At 42.2% G+C, this 18,549-nt stretch overlaps 1 protein-coding gene across 14 annotated transcripts in view; it reads left to right on the top strand.

The window, feature by feature from the left end:
• Positions 1 to 18,186, top strand: part of tle3b (TLE family member 3, transcriptional corepressor b) — a 30,891-nt gene extending 12,705 nt beyond the window's left edge. For 2 of the 14 annotated variants that reach the window (XM_061033302.1, XM_061033385.1), the window contains exons 8-22: positions 2,252 to 2,290; positions 4,371 to 4,574; positions 5,568 to 5,627; positions 8,900 to 9,022; positions 9,571 to 9,621; positions 10,032 to 10,187; positions 11,279 to 11,414; positions 12,105 to 12,277; positions 12,919 to 12,995; positions 13,090 to 13,339; positions 14,183 to 14,430; positions 14,568 to 14,715; positions 14,826 to 14,976; positions 16,292 to 16,368; positions 16,782 to 18,186. In XM_061033302.1, the coding sequence (XP_060889285.1) occupies positions 2,252 to 2,290; positions 4,371 to 4,574; positions 5,568 to 5,627; positions 8,900 to 9,022; positions 9,571 to 9,621; positions 10,032 to 10,187; positions 11,279 to 11,414; positions 12,105 to 12,277; positions 12,919 to 12,995; positions 13,090 to 13,339; positions 14,183 to 14,430; positions 14,568 to 14,715; positions 14,826 to 14,976; positions 16,292 to 16,368; positions 16,782 to 16,889 (2,001 nt within the window). In that variant the 3' untranslated portion in view covers positions 16,890 to 18,186. Of the gene's footprint in view, positions 1 to 2,251; positions 2,291 to 4,370; positions 4,576 to 5,567; positions 5,628 to 8,899; positions 9,023 to 9,570; positions 9,622 to 10,031; positions 10,188 to 11,278; positions 11,415 to 12,104; positions 12,278 to 12,918; positions 12,996 to 13,089; positions 13,340 to 14,182; positions 14,431 to 14,567; positions 14,716 to 14,825; positions 14,977 to 16,291; positions 16,369 to 16,781 lie in introns of all 14 variants that reach the window. The other 12 variants (XM_061033310.1, XM_061033406.1, XM_061033317.1 and 9 more) reach the window with 7 other exon arrangements.
• Positions 18,187 to 18,549: the final 363 nt, after the last annotated feature.

An 18,549-nucleotide genomic window follows, 5' to 3' on the forward strand; every position in this document is an offset into this window, starting at 1 on the left:
ACACACACAGACTAAAGAAAACAGAGTTTGATCATTGGTGCAGAGACCTGGCAGGTGATCAATCTTCATGTCCCCACAGTGTGAGTGAGGCGGTGTGTTTGTGGTGTCATTAAAGTCTCAGAGATATTCAGAGAGCATCAGACTCTGGCAGTCAAATACAGCAGCTAGATCAGAAGATTTGAGTCCAGGCGAACACACACACTCATACGATGGACTGAGTTCTGATACGTTATGATGAAGCCTCAGTATGTTAAAGTCCCTGACTACTTTCAGGGTCAGGCGACTGATGTCAAATATAAAGGATTAGTTTCAGCTTTAGGGTCAGAAGGGTCTTAGGTCACTTCATGTGCAAGTAGTACATAGGATCAAATATTGTAATTTTCAACTAGGCCGAAATAAACAGTAAAAAAACAAATGTAATTATTGCAAATAGAGATTATATATGAATGTATTCTTTGTAATGTGAGGAGTATTGACCAACCAGGTTTTAGTTGTATGCAGGAAAAGAACTCTAGAAGAAAGAACAATGAGTTGAATGTATTGGCTGAAATGGATTCACAGAACCCATCGGTTATTGACGATGTTCAGCTTTATCAAAATGTCTTTCACACGTTTCATAACTTCTCTTTTCTTTCTCTTTAAGAGGAAGTCTTTGCCTGTTTATTAGTCATCTCGATCTCTACTGGCTAAACTGGAAGCCCAAACTATTAGCCAACACCATCAGAGGCCAAATCATCATTTGGCTAACTGAGTTGTGAGAGTGACAGTAAACTAGTCACCTCTGAAACTATTCGGATTACCTATAAAACCATGCAATCATTTATCAGGCTAGTTGCTAAAGATATTCCAGCACCAGCACCACGTCGAGAAGAATTAAATGCAGATAACTTTTTGTATTAGCTGATGGTTGAACAAAGCGAGCACATTAAAACAACACATTGGACTGTCAGCCAATCGGGTTTGGCTTTCTTCATGTTTGTGGTGAAGTAATTGCTAAAATGAAAAGAATGAATTAAAACAAGTAACGTTGCAGCCCCAATTTTAGATTTTTATTTATATTCAAAATATATATTGAAAAGGTGAGATGTACAATGAACTCTACAAGAAACGTTTGCTTGTGTAAATATAAACAATACAGGCAACATAATATCAAACTTAATCCAACAAGAGTTACCTGTAAGTTTAGCGCGCTGAAGTGTGTGAAGGTGATGGAAAGTCTGAGGTCAAAATGCAAATGATCCTCCTCTCTCCTCCACTATAGTCTGCATAAGTTGTGGCTCGAGGCGACATATGATTGAGTTTGATTGAGTGTCAGAGGTGCCGTCTCATTTCCATACTCCCGCTCTCCTTTTCATGATTCAGCACAGGCCAAGATCGTATCGAGGCAATGTTTAACGAGTCAGTTACAGGTGCTGCGCTGCTTATCACCAACCCTTATGTAAATGTTACACAGCGTAAACTTCAACACTACCTGCTTTTGTATTTGATGTTTTTCTGGATCATTTGATTACAGTTCAAAGACTAAAAAAATGTTTGTTTTATTCCAGGATGTATACTTACTTGATTAGAAAACGTCATATTTTCAATGTAGGTTTCAGTGTGTAGGCTTTCTGATTGAGAGTCTTCAGGTGTATATGGCTTGTCTTAATATCTACACATGTGCTACAATATGTTACTGTCTGAGGTTTGTTCAAAGTCAGGATGTGATCCATTTACATATAAACTCTGAAATGCATCCTCATCCATTAGATCTTATGATTTTTATTTTATCTTATTTTAGGGATGCATTTTTAAATATGTACCTCCAAATACATCAAATGAAGTGAGTGTAGGATATATTTACAGCTGTGCCCTATAGCTACAGAGAACATCTTCAACTATAGCAGGGTTTCTTTTCCACAATTTGTGTGTTTAACTGAGACATATAGAGGTCAACTCAACAGCAAAGAACAAGAAAGGTGTCAGAAAAGTCCTTGTTTCGAGTCTCTTACGGAATACATTTTGATTATTTTCTTTGCTTCCTCTGATAATAAACTGAAATATTTTCGTATTTGGGTTGTGCTAAGACTAAACCAGCAATGTGAAGACAATACCTTGGACTCAAAGTGATTATTTCTCCCTTTGTTAACACAGGATCAGTCGTAAATCAGCAGATAAAATAATGTCAGGTTGAAGCTATAGTTTCAGTTTTTCCTCTTCATGCTTGTTTCTTTTTTGGCTGAATCTCCTCTCCCTCTCCCCTTTGATCCAGCAGCAGCAGCCGCCTCATAGTGTCTACCCAGCCTTCATGGTCAGTTTTTTAAAGAATTTACTAAACATAGTGAATCTGTTATTCCCCCCTGAGCATTGTGAACTGGTCTCTGGTAGTCTTAACATGTGTCTTTGTTTAGGGAGATGATGTTTCCTTGAGACAGAGCATGCCTTTGGTGTGTGTATATTTTGTTTGCATTATGTCCTTTGTCTGCCTCGGTCAGACAACACAGATTTTAACCACTTTAGTTTTAATCTCGGCTACAAATCCAGCACTTCAATCTGATTCCTAGACTGAAATCAATCCGATGTGTTAGAGGTTAGATGTGTTAGTCCCATCTTTGTGATGACTGAAGGAGCTACCTTCCACAGAAGTCGTTGTAAAGCACAGGATAAGTAGGTAATGTGGCGAGGACTGCCAAACTTATTAAGCCGGTCTGGCAGCTGGTTTGTGCTGGTGCTGTTGATGCGTGTTCCACCTGACAGTACTGTTCTGCAGGGAGCCAGCTTCGCCTAGTTAACTTTAATTGCCTGTTTCCTGTGGAAGTTGACTGAGCTGCGGCGGCATTTACACATAATGAAAAAAGATAAGTGTGAAAGGAAGCCAGCTCTTTATCCATGAATATTGAATTGGAAGCAATTTATTTTCTGAATTTTCTCCCTCTTTCTCTCTCTCCTCCCTCCCCCTCATCTCTCCTCGCCGCTCTTCTCAGCCATAGCTCGTTAATGAGGCTTCTTGATAATGATCCCTGCACGCTTTTCCTCATTAGGCACACTCAATAGGGACGTCCCTGCCTCCATCCCTCTCTCTGTCGTTCTCTTGTTATTTTCTGATTCTGCCTCTCCCTCCTTTTTCGACTCTGGCCGCCCCTTCGTCTCTTTCTGCTCGCTTTTCCTTTTTCACAACAAATAGGCTGCTCTGCACACCAGTACAATATCGATTAACAATGCTGCTCCTCGGTCGCTTATGTCCATTGTGCGATTTCAGGTCCAGCTCGACATAATGAGCTGACTGAATAATGGCCAGCTGCTAAATAAACCTTTAAATGTGGTAAGCCACTAGATATACCCTCGCCTAGCTCGTGTAATGAATGTATGGATGAGGGTATTGAAGTTCTATCCAGCAAGCAGAATAGCAATCATGTTTTTTTTTCTGTTTTCGAGAGGCGGTTGATGGATGTGCTAAGTGTTATTTAACCTTGTTTTAAAGCACTTGCTTCCCTCTTGCCTGAGTGGCTATTTAACTCCTGTCTATCTACTCACTCCTCTCTGGCTGCCTCTCACACACACACACATCCATGGCCTCTTGGGAGGTGTATGTGTGTTTTCCAATGTGTCTGTGCTTAACTGCATTTTGCTGGAGGAGTGGGCGTGCTTGCTTGGTTTTCCTGAGTGTTGAAAGGGTTTGAGGTTTTAGATTGTAGACCTATTGATTTTGAACTGTCCCAGCTATGATGAAGCGCAGGGTTTGGGAGGGAGCAAAACTCTGTATCCTTTCTGACAATCAGAGGAGACGTGTTGTTGAGTCGAATATAGTTGTCACAAAAAGATCTTTAGTCTTAAGTGGGAAAAGATAAGCAGTTACAGCACAGTTGTGTTAAGACGAGGTCATGATCTAAAAAGAGTGTCAGGTGTGTGGTATAAATATCAGTTAGTCTCAGCTTTACTTTGCCCTACCATCTTAGCAGAGTTATATCTAAAGACATGTATCAATTTATAAATGAGCGTTGATGTTAAGTATTGGCTATAATGTACTGTATGAAGTTAGAAAAATGTACATTTTTGGTGCCACATGATGCAGTTCAGCCGATGATAAATACTTTGAACATGTGAGATAAAGTCATAAAAAAACAATGTTGGGAAATGAATTTTCTACTGTCAGATGATGCTCATTCTGTACAACTAGAGTAATGTACAGAATCAGTTTTCCCCTGAGCCGGTGAATGTGCTGGATCAGCATGTTGGCAGTCTCTGTCAGTCTATTCTGCATAAACGGTTTGGCCTTGGACTAAATGTGGTCAAAGCCCGCTCTAATGCATGAGTGGAGTGTGGTCATCCATGGATTCATTTCCCAGCCGACCCACTTGTCCTCTGTCTTGTCTCCGTGCATTTGTTTACAGCAGCAGCAGCTCCAGGCTCAGCACCTCTCTCACGCAGCCCACGGGCCCCCAGTCCAGCTGCCCCCCCACCCGTCAGGCCTGCAGCCTCCCGGCATCCCCCCTGTGACGGGCGCAGGCTCTGGCCTGCTGGCTCTTGGTGCTCTTGGCAGCCAGGCCCACCTGCCTGTTAAGGATGAGAAGAACCACCACGACCTGGAGCACAGAGGTGAGGAGGAGCATTGCCTGACACACGCATACACACACACACACACATACTGCCTGCAGGATTTCACGGCTGATGGGGGAATTGTTCTTTCCAAGAACTGGTTCTACCAGCCAGATGCATGTACCGTAAAAACAAGTCAGTGTATGTTTCGACCTGTAAGTGTGTATGTTCAGAATCCCTATGTGAAGAAATATTTGTAAAGGTTTCAAAAAAAAGTTTATTTTGATTTGTTAAAGTACTGTCAACCTGTACAAAGGGTTTATAGGTTGCAACTCATTTTGCTAATATTTCCTCACTAATGCTGAACATATTATTTATAAGCTATAAGAACAAACACTATCCATCTAATGACTAATGAATTTAAAAACATTAGTCAAGTCGTTATTAAAGCAAATTAGTTTCTCACTTTCTAATTAGCGACTGCTTTAGATCGTTGATGGATTAACTGGATGTGGGTTATAAACTTTCACTTTGCACATCCACATGTTCACAGTAAAGGATTTAAGGGTTATGAGTTTAATGACTTTCAAATAAGCCAAAAGAGAAGTTTTACGTTTTCTATCAGTATGAAGTCATCGATTAAGGCTTTTCTTAAAAGTAACAAATATATTTAATCTGGATGCCCAACAACAGTTTCTCTGAAGCTCACAGTTCAAACAGTTGGGTCTACCTGATTTCAAGATCTGAAAAATAAATAAAAGTTTCTAAACACAAGCTATGAGTTTTCTCATGTAGGCAACCTAAAGCCTACACTATCCCCAATAACTGCTTTTAACTGATTTATAGATATAGAGTAAATGACTCATGAAGCATGAATAAAGGTTATCAACCCTTTCTTTAAGGAGCATTATTAGAACATGGTACCAAGCTTAATAATGCAGCCTCACATACTTGAGTTTTTTTTTATAAAACAATGTTATTACTGTTATTTTATTTGAGTTTTGACACTTGGTGACACGCATACTAATTTGTGTTTCGCTTTCCTCTCTCCTGGACCCTCATCTTTTCACTCTCCTCTGGCCATTCCTCTGAAAGAACGCGAGTCGAGCACGGTACGTTGACTCTCACCTTCTCAGACTCCTGTGTGTCTTGACTTTGCCGGTCTCTGGCTAACTGTGTTTGGTGATTAGGTGTACTTTACATAGACTTAAGCTCCCTGTTCAATAGAAATTCATGCTCTCTCTGTAAGAACACACACATTTTTGTACTCAGGAGGTTGACTGAAATCAAATAATGAAGTCTGGCCAAATAAGCCAGTGCCATCTAATCCAGGTGGAAAATGACTCCAATCACTGGGCGAGGATTAGCAGTCAGCCAGCTCCTTTAATTTCAGCACAATTAAAAGCGACTTTGACTCTCCTTCTCTTCTTCCATCGCCACTTTGGAGGATTCACTGTTGCATGTGAACAATGCCTAACTGCTTTTCATCTCCTTTTATCTGCCATTCTCCTCTTCTTTTACATACATCTTTATTTTCTGTCCTCTCTCCTTCCTCTTATCTCACCCATTTGCTCGTTTCCAGCATATCCTCCTCTGTCTCGCTCGCTCTCCTTCTCATGTTAAAGTCCTTGTTTATTGGGCTGGCTTAAAGCTCTCAGTGAGCTGGAGCATGACGACCTGCTGGATCTGCTTGGCCAGATTGAGTTCCCATTGACTAGTCATCCTGAATGAGCCCACTCATGTCTGAAGGGAACCCAAACTCTTCCCCCGTCTCGTATGGTGACGAGCAGCTGCCAGTGCTACCTTACCTGATCTTCTTTCTAATTCACCCACACACTCGCACGTCCTGTCCTGTTGTCTCAGGTCATCTGATCCCAGAGTTGCAGGCAAGTGCAGGGTTATTGAGTCTAAGGAATCCTTTAAAGGTCACAGGCTCAACCACACAGACAGGCAGCATCCTCACACTTAAGTAAAGCAGCTGAATGGATTTCCATATTTTGACCTGAGAAGGAGAATGGTAGAAACAACTTCCATCCCAAAGTGTTGTTTTTATTTATTTTCAATCTCTCCTTTTTTTGTCATCCCTTCACTTAGACTTCAACTTCTCACTTTTCTCTGCCACTCATCTTTCTCTTCCCCTAATTTGCAACCAAGAAGTTAAACATCTTCTCCCTCTTTAACCGAATCTTCCTCTTTCTGAAGGCAGGGATTTGTTGAGCTGCCTGACAGTGTGGCATGGCCTCAGGGTTTGCTTGCTTCACCCCTCCTTTCCCCCTCCTTCTCTGCCTGTCGGCCTGTTTGGCAGTGCTAGCCCTCCACACCAGTGCCCAGACTACAAAAACCCCGTTTGCAGCTTCTGAGAGAGTGCCAGCCTGTCCGGGCATTCCCACTAGTGGGGAGAACTCGTTGCCACACTGCTACGCTCTCATGGCTTGCCAAGTTCCTTTCCTGTTTTGCTCTCTTGTCTTTCTTCCTCTTTTTTTCTCGTTTTCTCACTCTGCCTCTTTCATGGCTCTTTTCTCTGCTGGCAACACCCTCTTTGTGTCTTCACATTGCACACTTGTCCAGGTTCTTTCAATGGCCTCTTTATTCCTTTCTTTTTTCTTTTTTAAATTCTGGTTGATTTTCATGAACTCTGCTGTCATTCTCTGCTGTTTTGTCACTGAACGGCCACAGCCCACACACAAACACACAGACTGTCTGGGAGTCTTTAAGACATTTTTTACAGTTACACAGAAAGATCCTGGTCACTCTTTGTTATGTTTGTACGTACTTCCATATCATCTAGAGACAAAGTGCAAGAAGGAATGTCAGCTAGTAAGCTGTTTGGTTTGAATAGTGAGAGGTGTTTCAAGTGTGTCTCTGACCAGGTCACTGAGAGGCTGCACGAGAGGATTAGTTGTTAGGTTGTGTGTATACACACACACACCTCGAAATCCCATGAAGCACTCTGCTTCATCTTCACATTCTCTCTTCACCTCTACTAAGCCTGCATTAAAGGAGCAATATGCAAGATATCTACTGAATGAAATTATGAAATGACCTTTCTATATCATCAGACGTTAATGAAACATGCTATGTTGAAGTGTTGGATTCTCTGTTAACAGCACAGCAGCCAGTACATCCTCCTAAGTTTGGATTCCGATCCTGAATGGTTTGTTTTTTTGATCAGAGAAGCTGGGCGGTTTTAAGGCACCCCTACACAGCTGTTTTGGACCTTCGTTTATCAGCCAGATATGAGACCAGTTATCACGACATATCCACAGGTGCTGCAGTGATGGAAGCAGGCAAGCGAACTGGTTCAGATATGAATTATTCTACCCGACCTAAAAAAAAAAACCTTTTAATAAGCTCCACTACCAGACACAAGGATAAATATTGAAGATGCTTTTGAAAAATAGAGGGAGAGTTTACCACATTAAGGTTTCAAGACCAATACAGAGCTGGTTAAACACTGAAGCTTCTGTGTCCCCCACATAGCATCCCGCATGTTGGGGCGCTGTTGGCGCAGTGGTTAGTGCGCGCGCTCCATGTGTGGAAGCTGTAGTCTTCCAAGCATGTGGCCCAGGTTCAAATCCGGCCTGTGGCTTCTTTCTTGCATGGCGTTCCCCACTCCTCTCTCCCCCATTTCTGATTCTATCCACTGTCCTATGGCTCAAATAAAGGCACAAAAAGCCAACAAAAACATTCAAAAAAATGTAGCATCCCGCATGTGGATCGACTCTAGGAGGGGGCAGGGGAGAGACAGCTCTCTCCAATGTTTTGAATTTAGACTGCAGTACCAATTTTGAACGCTACATGTCACAGTTACATATTGCTCCATTAAGTATCACCTAGCTTGTGATTTAATGCTTTTGTCTCCCAGCGGTGTTTTGTGTGTTTGTGTGTGCTCAGCTGTCTCGTCTGTTTCCACCCTGCTCCATTGCCCAGGCAGCAACAGCAGAGCTAAGCTGTCCCAGAATCCTTTTCTGCACCTTCTATCACAACTCAGTCCAGGAGCATTGTGCGTTTAGCTTTACAGTCAATATTGTCACTGCTTCAACAAAAGAAAAAGCCCCGAAGCAGTGGCTGGACTAAAATACACCATTTTGGTAGTTTTAAGTTGCCGAGGTTTAAGTGTTGCATCTAAGCCCCAAACGTTTACTTGACAGGGCATATAATGTCAGTACAGTAGTGGATATTACTTTGTGATAGTTAAAATCTTAAATCCTAAGACTCACAGTTCTGCAATTGCACTTCTACACGCTGCAACTAAACTAATAGTTATACGTATGTATGTTGTATATTATGTGGTTAATGACAGTCTGTTTCAGGAAGTCAACGGTAAAGCACACAGAGTAAAGTGGAGACTGATGTGCCTGCATGTTGTTGTTGTTGTTGGCAGAATAACTCGGTGTCGCCGTCTGACAGCCTGCGGGCAGCGAGTGAGAAGCACCGCGGCTCTTCAGATTACAGTCTGGACTCCAAGAAGCGCAAAGTGGATGACAAAGACAGCATGAGCAGATATGTGAGTGTTTGTCTTTAGGTTTTCTTTAATTTCACAGAGATGAGTTCTCAGCTCTCCCACTCTAGCTGCTGGTTTTTTACTGGTTGTTTTTGTTGTGAGTGTAAATTTTAATAGGCCACGCCAGATAAACTGTTACTCCTTAGGAAAAGTTTAAATTTACAAACCAAAATGTTGACTTTACAAGCAATTTATTGACTGTGATTTCATTATATAAACAATATGACTCTTTTTTTTACGGGTCAGTAAATTCCTAATTATTTTGCTGGGGGTGTCCGAAAAAGGAGTAAAAAAATGTTGTCTCTTATTGTATTTAAATACACAGTGGTCAAGCATAATATTTACAATGAATTTACTCCAATTAAATGCTAATCTAATTAACAAGTATACAGTATCCTACCAAATACAGATGACATAGTTGACTGTACATTTGTCATGGTCTTTTATTTGATCTAGAAGCCAGAGAAGATGACAGCAGTTATTTATGCTGATTGTCTTTCACCACTGTTGTTGTTCCTGCAGTAAGCTGAGTCTGTCACTCCTTCTTTCAGGACAGTGATGGAGACAAAAGTGACGACTTGGTGGTGGATGTTTCCAATGAGGTAAGAACTGTTTGAACTGAGCTGCTCAGCCACATTCCACAGTGTGAACGCCGCACAGAAACTAAACAACGTTCTTTTAGTTAGTCTGTCAGAGCCTCAACACCTTTACAGCGCTGCCAAAAAGTCTGTCACAATATTAGTTGTGTATGTGCAATGAGTGTGTGCTCACATGCTGCATTTCTTTTGCCATTCATGCAGAACATAAGACAAAGAACACAAAGAGAAAAGGGAGTGACAGGTGAAGGAAAAGTGTGTATGTGTGTGAGGGAGAGTAAGAGCACGCATGAGTATATTTATCTGTGTTTGCACATGAGGCCCCGGTTTGTTTGACCTACATGTACATGCCAGTGGCTTTCCTCCGCTCTTGTTTGCTCAGCCTCGCTCTCTGTCTGTCTTGTTTAACTTTGCAGGATCCGGCTACCCCTCGAGTCAGCCCTGCTCACTCTCCTCCAGAAAACGGCCTGGATAAATCCAGAGTCCTGAAGAAGGATGCTGCCCCCAACAGCCCCGCTTCTGTCGCATCGTCAGGCAGCACTCCATCCTCCAAAGCAAAGGACCACGCCCATGTGAGTGTGAGCGACACACTAGTCTAGGGAGGAGATAAAATAAGGAGGTTACAGTGGAGGGGGTGAAGGGTGAGCTGACAGATTAAAGGGCATTTGTCAAGTGAAGTGGTTGTCTGTGTCAAGGACTTATACGCAGGAGGCTTAGCGGGCGGCTGCTATGAGGGGTTGAAGGGGGCAGAGGGTGGATGCACTCTCAGGAAATCAAACCTTATGGCTCACTCCTCAATCTCCTTTATGGCTTACCCAATAAATGGTCATTTCTTCCCTTACCCGAGGCTGTAAATAACCCAGAGACACCGCAGTGAGGGAACTGCTGTCTCCTACTTTTTTTGCCTCTACTCATCTCCCCCCCTCCGCAATTTTCTCTAATACTGAAGTTCTCCCTAACCAGGCTAAAACAATCCTCATGCATCGGTTTTACAACACCCACTTCAAGGAGGATTAGGATAGATTTATAGTCCACATTACTCCCCTCCACCTCCCATGACACCCAGCTTCTTTCTGCCCTCATTAGTGTGTGTCACCAAGATAAACCCCCCCCACTCCCCCCTCTGTCTGCAGAGGAAGAAAGATGGATTAATTATGAGAAAAAACGTTTGGTCCTTCATCTTGCTAGTCTAGCCATTCTTAACAAGCTTGACTTCTAAGATAAGGTTTATGCCCCTACCGACAACACACACACACACACACACACACACACACACACACACACACACACACACACACACACACACACACACACACACACACACACACACACACACACACACACACACACACACACACACACACACACACACACACACACACACACACACACCAGGGCTGTAATGAAGTGTCAGTGTTAGATTGGATTACCATGAGCACGTCCACTTAGATTGTCACTCTGGATTTCCCTGGCAGTGGGGTTATTTTTGACTCACTTGGATGTACTTTTTTTTACGGTTCACTGTGAATGTGTGTGGACAGTGTTGAGTGTTCAGTATTCAGTGTTAGTGTGGCTGAAAGAAAGAGTGAGTGAACTTCCAACTTTAGTAAGAGGATACAAAACAAGGTCACAACCACAGGTTAAAGAGTTCTTCTGTTTTTAGAACGACAAGTCTTCCACACCAAGCCTGAAGTCCAACACACCGACGCCAAGAAATGAGGCCCCCACACCAGGAACCAGCACCACCCCAGGACTAAGGCCTCTCACAATGGGCAAACCACCTGGCATGGAGGCACTGGGTATGTTAAACATCTTTAATATCATACTTTTAAACAATTGTTCTGCATTATTGATTGACAAAAAGGCCATTTTGGCGGCACCGGTGGCCGAGTGGTTAGTTCGTGTTCCACATGTACAAAGGCTATAGTCCTCTTAGCGGACAGACGTTGTACAGTTGAATTACGAGTAAACAGGTGCGTGCGGTGGTTGGCGTTCCAGTGTGTGTGTGTGTGGGTTTTGTGCAGCAACGTATGCTGGTGTAGTTCATGGTGCTCCCACGATACTCTGTCTGCAGACAGCAGGGGAGCAGGGAAAAGTAGCTGCAGCTGTGTCGTAGTATAGATATTACATGACTGTTGGGATAACCATTTACCCGCCATGTAGTGGATAGCTCTGTGAAATTCACTCGCCAAACAGAAAATCTACACACATTTGGCAGGTGTCAGCAGAGCGTCTAGACCCTCTCAAAAAAAAAAGAACAAATTGCTATTTAAAAAAAACATTCAGAGAGGATTTTAATTGTCTATTTTTTTGGCGCTGGTGATTTTCTTTTGGTGCTGGGTTAAATCTGTTTGGGGTCTCCAAAAAATTCTCTATGCAGGAAAAAAACCCTGGCTTATTGTAATTAGTGCTTCTAAATGTTAATTGTTGTGCCTTTCTTCTGCATGGTTTAGTATAAATTTATCCAAATGGTCCTTTCTCCTTTCCAGCTGCGCCTGCTCTGCGTACACCTCTGTCCATCGCGGGTTCCTATGCCTCCCCGTTTGCTATGATGGGCCATCATGAGATGAATGGATCCCTGACCAGCCCAGGCGTCTATCCAGGTCTCATCTCACCACAGATGAGTGCTGCAGCTGCTGCCGCCTATGGACGCTCTCCCATTGTAAGTAAACCAGCATCTATATATACTTATGAACTGAATAAATGAAGCTCTTCATCTGCACATTTATTCATTCATGTATTCCACCTCTGTTAGTTTGACATGAGAAGTCGTCACCAACAGCAGTATGAATGATCCTCCTCTGTGTTTGGTGGTAAAGTCAGTCTGAAGTATGACTTTGGGAAACTTGAGCATTCATCCTGTATTTCCATAACTCATTGTGAATATTTCTGCTCGGCTGGCTGCTCCTTGTTGTGTGTACATAATGAGAGAGTACAAAGACTGCCGCGCTGCTTTACTTTGATCTTAGCTAGTTAGCATTCTAAAGGCTTTAAAAAGCACCCAAAAAAAAAAAAAAATGCAGCTCCATGTTTGAAAGTCTCCCAGGCTTTCATTAGCATTAGCAAGCAGGATGTTGTAGCCTTGTGTAAAGCTTCTCTGAATGTAATGAAGATGAATCTGCTCCTTTCAAGGGATTTTCCTGCAAATGATTCCTACAAGTGTTCCTCAGGGTGTTATCAGATAAAGCAAAGCATAGTTTTCAATTTGAATATTAGCTTAGTAGTCTAATGTATCTTTGAAGATTACTAGTTGTTTTTTTATTTATTTAATTTTTTTACTTTTTTCTCCTCTTGTACCTACAGGCAGGGTTTGACCCTCATCCTCACATGAGAGCTCCGGGGCTGCCAGCCAGCCTCACATCCATTTCTGGAGGAAAACCGTGAGTATCTGAAATTTGTCTTCAGCCTTTTTGGGAACAGATAGCATTTAATTTGTATTAACTGACAGTCTTTTCCTTCCTCTGTCCTCTGCAGAGCGTATTCTTTTCACGTGAGTGCGGATGGTCAGATGCAGCCCGTGCCCTTCCCTCCAGATGCACTGATCGGCCCAGGCATCCCGCGCCACGCTCGCCAGATTAACACACTGAGCCACGGGGAAGTCGTGTGCGCTGTTACCATCAGCAACCCAACACGCCATGTCTACACTGGCGGCAAGGGTTGTGTCAAGATTTGGGACATAAGCCAACCAGGCAGCAAGAGCCCGGTGTCCCAACTCGACTGCCTGGTAACTAATCTTGGTATTATTTTGGAAAAGTCATGGCTGTGGAAAATGTGAAATGTTTGTGCAAGAGTTGTGTGTTATTAAAGTGGACATTTCAAAGTGCTAACAAGGTGTCCAACTAGAACAGAGACATAATGTTCTTGATTCATGAGGTCTCTGCAGACTTCCTCCCTCATTAAGATTATCTTGAGCATCAAATGTAGCCTGACTCCACATCCCATCATAGCTTTCCCCAAGATCCCATCTGACAGAGATGTGAATAATTCAGCAAAGTATCTCTGTGCTGTGCTGAAATAATCCTTGGTGAGAAAAAAAGCCTGCTGAGTAATGATGTTCTGATTGGCCGACCCTGTCTGCCATTACCCAGCTCATTACTTCCTCCCAACTGCCTCCCATTTCTCATTTTGATACTGCGGCTTCATGCCGTTCAACTCATAGAGCCTCCAGCACCCTTAAGGTGCGTCCAGAGTGCAGTTGGGTCTTATAAAGCCATCAGGGTGCTGTTTTAATTTGACCGAGAGCTTCAGCAGTCTTATTGATCTCTTTCTTTCTGCTCTCCTGTAGCCAAGCCAACAGCAGCAGCCTCACACACTACCTACATCTCTTGTTAAAGCTGACACCCACATCTTCACTTAAATACAGAGGAGTCAGCAGGAGTCTTAAGACTTGACTTGTCAAAGAAAGCTCTCCCTAAGTTTAAGCAGAGATGGTCTTGACCTGCTCAACAGAATTGTAATTTAGTATGTTCTTAACCTCTAATTGTCCTCTTCATGTAGATATTTGTAAGATTTAAAGATTAACGATGTCCTGTGACTTAGATCGTGACAATACCTGTTTCTATTTCAGAACAGGGACAATTACATCCGCTCCTGCAAGCTGTTGCCTGACGGCCGCACACTTATAGTGGGTGGTGAGGCCAGCACACTGACCATCTGGGACCTTGCCTCACAAACACCGCGCATTAAGGCCGAGCTCACCTCTTCTGCTCCGGCCTGCTACGCACTGGCCATTAGTCCTGACGCCAAGGTCTGTTTCTCCTGCTGCTCAGACGGAAATATCGCTGTGTGGGACCTCCATAACCAGACCCTCGTTAGGTAAGTGCTGTGGCTCTGAGGATATGATTTTACCAACACAGAAAATGTTAAGAATCAATCCATTCATTTTAATTTTGGACATCCGTTAGATTAGAGCATCTTCTGAATCCATTGTTTCTTTTGTTGGATTGTTGCAGGCAGTTCCAGGGCCACACAGATGGAGCCAGCTGCATTGACATCTCTCATGATGGGACCAAATTGTGGACTGGAGGACTTGACAACACAGTCCGCTCTTGGGATCTAAGGGAGGGGCGACAGCTCCAACAACATGATTTTACCTCACAGGTACAGAGAAGCTTACGATAATAAAATATGTCAATGATGCAATATCTTCTTGTTTGTCCCTCCTTGTAAAACAGACTTTTTTAGAGTGTATAACGTAATCCTTGTTGCAGATCTTCTCGCTGGGCTACTGTCCTACTGGAGAATGGCTGGCTGTGGGTATGGAGAGCAGCAATGTGGAGGTGCTTCACCACACCAAGCCTGACAAGTACCAACTGCACCTGCATGAAAGCTGTGTCCTCTCGCTAAAGTTTGCTTACTGTGGTAAGTAACAGACAAAGGGTCTTCTTTTAAATATGTGTGGAAAGACACTGATCTTTGGGTAACACAAACATCTTCAGGCATTTTTGTTTTTTAGGGGAAAGTTGTTTTGAGCTCTGTCCTGGTCCAACACTTGACAATTCATGCGGTTTGAAAACTAATTGGCATCTTCTTGACGTGTAATATGATTAAGAACATGGATTTTGTATACCTGACAATATGCCTCCTTCTGAGAGAAAGTAAATAGAGAAGTGGCACTAAAGGCTTTGAAACAACTGTAAGATCAGAATGTAGAGCAAGAAGATTTACATCAGACTTCAAATGAAAACATTTTGTGACTGGTTGGTGGCTCTTCTTTAATTTTCTAAGTGGATTCTCCTTGGGGGATTTGGAATTCAGAAAGTGAGAGTGAATCTCTTCAGTAGTGTTTTGAACATCATGGATAGAAACTTGTTTGTTGAACCCCTCCATAGGAGTACACAATGTTCTATCAGCATTGGCCTGGACATGAAGATACTGAACTATTTCACTGGTGGGCTGTTCTGTCTGATATTCTACTCTGAATCAACCTCTCTCTTCAACAATGACATGTTGAAAATGTTTCAAGCGTTCAGCGCCTGTCCTCCTGTTAATTAGTCACTTGCATGGTGGTAGTGATAGTGTGATTGCTGTTTATTTGTGAGAATTTGTTTTCAGTGTTTGAATGTCAGATCACTGCTCCTGACACTCTTTGCAGTGGAAACGGCACACAGCGAAAGCTCGTAACTGTATTAACGATGAAGCTGTTATTTGCTCATTAGAGACTTTAGTAATTGCTTTTTCCGTTTAAATCAATGTGCCTGTCGGGCAGACCAGCTGGTTTCAAGTTTAAGGCTCTGACAAATTAGGTTTTACTATTGCCTCACTTATTTATTTCGGAAACCAGCACTGTCGGTATTCATTTCCCCTCACAAGACCCCCTGAGCACAGCCTCGTATCACTGCCACGCATTCAAAATGATGCTCACTGCTTCAGAGCCCTTGCTGTCACTAATTAAATCATTAGCCAACTAGTCAGTGTGTAATTAATCAGAGGCTGATTAAAATACTTATCAGGGTGGAAATGGTGCGATTCTGCTTCATTATGTGTATTTTATGACGATTCATGTAATTGTACTTCCCTCTGTGAGGTTTGATAGTCACTGAAAAGGTTTTCATGGTCACATGTGTGCTGTTATTTTGTGTTAGCCTTGAATGACAAACCAGAATATGTTTGTGTGTGTGTTTGAACACACACACCTTCAGATTGTTTTCTCAACCTGTCTGTTCTGTGTTTGCAGGTAAATGGTTTGTGAGCACAGGGAAGGACAACCTGCTGAACGCATGGAGGACTCCTTATGGTGCCAGCATATTCCAGGTAACTATGACAAACATGAACACACTTAAAATCAAAGTTAAAGTGGAATATTACAGTTAGAGTTGAGAGAGTATTCACTAAATAGTATCAGCCGTATTTCACAACACATTTCTCTGAATCTCATCTTTAAGTTTGGAGCTTTTTCTAAACTTTTATCTGCATTTCATTACATGAAACTAACTGGTTAAATGTGGAAGGGAAGGAGATTTTAGCATGATTTAAAAAAATAAATAGATAACTTTAATTTTCTTAATTAAAAATGTAATTGTTGTTACACAGATTGATTTCCAGAACAAATCTCTCTTTTCTGAGTTTCCACAAATTAAGTACAAGTGATGGTCCACTAACTTGAGAAACAATAGCAGCATATTAGGACGATGTGTTGACGGCTTTTGTTGTTTTTGCTTCCACAGTCAAAGGAGTCATCCTCCGTCCTGAGCTGTGACATCTCAGCAGATGACAAATACATCGTGACTGGATCTGGAGACAAGAAGGCAACAGTGTACGAGGTCATCTATTGAACAGACGAGGCTCCTGCTTCAGCACTTCTACTGAGATTACTTTACTTTCCTCTGACCAACCATCTGTGGACCTCAACGTGCTACGATAGACTACAGGTTAAGCAAGGTCATCTGGCAGGAATTGACGGAGCTGCTGGCCTAAGGATAACTGCTGGAAAGATATTTTTTTCCCATTGGAGGCTTTATTTTTTGGTAACTCTTTTTTTGTGACTTCAGAATTTTTGCTCTTTTTTTTTTTTTTGTTTAGAATTGTTTGGTGAAATCGGATGAAGCAGCGCTTCAATTCTGAGACCCTTGTTCCCCAGATGTCTTGTGAAAAGTGTACATATCGGATTAAATAAAAGACATTTTATATATATTATAAAAAATATATATATTTTCATGTCCTGGGTGTACTTGTGATGGGTTTTTTGCCCACTTGGTGATATGCCATGATATTTGAGTGGGGGAGCAGAACATAAGTTTTCTCTTCAATTTTTTTGAAGCCCCTTCTCCCGGCTGATCTTTGAAGAAATCAAACAGAGGAGCATGAATCTTACAAGTAGGACGTTTTTGTGGAGATTTAAACATGGCCTTTTGTCACCGTGCTCTTACCGAACTATGAAAATGTGGAGTCCTTTAACTCTGGCAGAGCCTCAGCTGGTTTGGACCACCTTGCGCCCCGAGCGGGACTCTATGATTCAGGAGAAGAGATGGATGTAAATTAAATTCATGCTTATAAAACAATGTTTTTAGTGTACATCTCTGTCTGTGCTATATTTCTCTCTGTTTGTTTTACCTTGTTAGATTACAGGAGATAGGGGACATTTAATCTTTAGCCTAACCCTTGGACCTCAGTTGGCAGCAGAAGCAGTGCTGCAGGCACAAACTGGATGATAATGTGCTTTTTTTACTAACTTGACGTAATATGGATGTTGAATTGCACCATGGATTTCTTGGCTACAGACTAAACTCAAACAGTCCAATCTGTGCTGTTGGACTCTTTTTGCTCTTTGTATCTTATCAATATTCCTGGAACATGTTTGGTCAACTGTGATGGGGAGGCAACGCCGTGTAACTAATGAGGAAGGTAACACATGAAGTAATCGAGGTCCTCTAATGTTGACATTAAGACAGCGCTGATTATTCCTGGTTTGTACACTGTGCTCCTGATCCTGTCAGCATTTCCAACAACAGAAATTAGAAAGGACAAAAATCGCCTGTTCCTCTGAATCACACCAAAGTATGTAGCAAATGCTGTCAGCACTGAAAAGAAATGTACAGTTGTTAATAAATCAATAAAACTGTTTTTGTAGAATGGCCCTCTTCCTAGTTTATTTATAGACCGTGTTACCCATAAAGGTATGCTTCCGGTGTGCTTCTGAATCCAACATTTAAAGGGGAGGTTTTGCATTTTGGTTAAATGCTTATTTGCCGTAGGGGGAGGGAAATTAAAATTCACACTTGTGTCTGTATGCTGAGTTAGTTCAAGAGATGGTTATCAAAGCATAAAAAAATAAAAACACTGCTAGCTTGGCTGTGTTACAGTCCGTCTACCAGCAGCTCTAAAGCTCACTAATTAACAGCTGACTGCTGACCAAGAAAAAGTCTGGCCACTTAACACTGTCTCGTTTCTCTAAAGCACAAGCAGAAGAGGATTACTATTAATTTGCGAAAGTCA

This window comes from Labrus mixtus, chromosome 1 (genome assembly GCF_963584025.1).
Source record: "Labrus mixtus chromosome 1, fLabMix1.1, whole genome shotgun sequence".
Taxonomy (NCBI): Eukaryota; Metazoa; Chordata; class Actinopteri; order Labriformes; family Labridae; genus Labrus; species Labrus mixtus.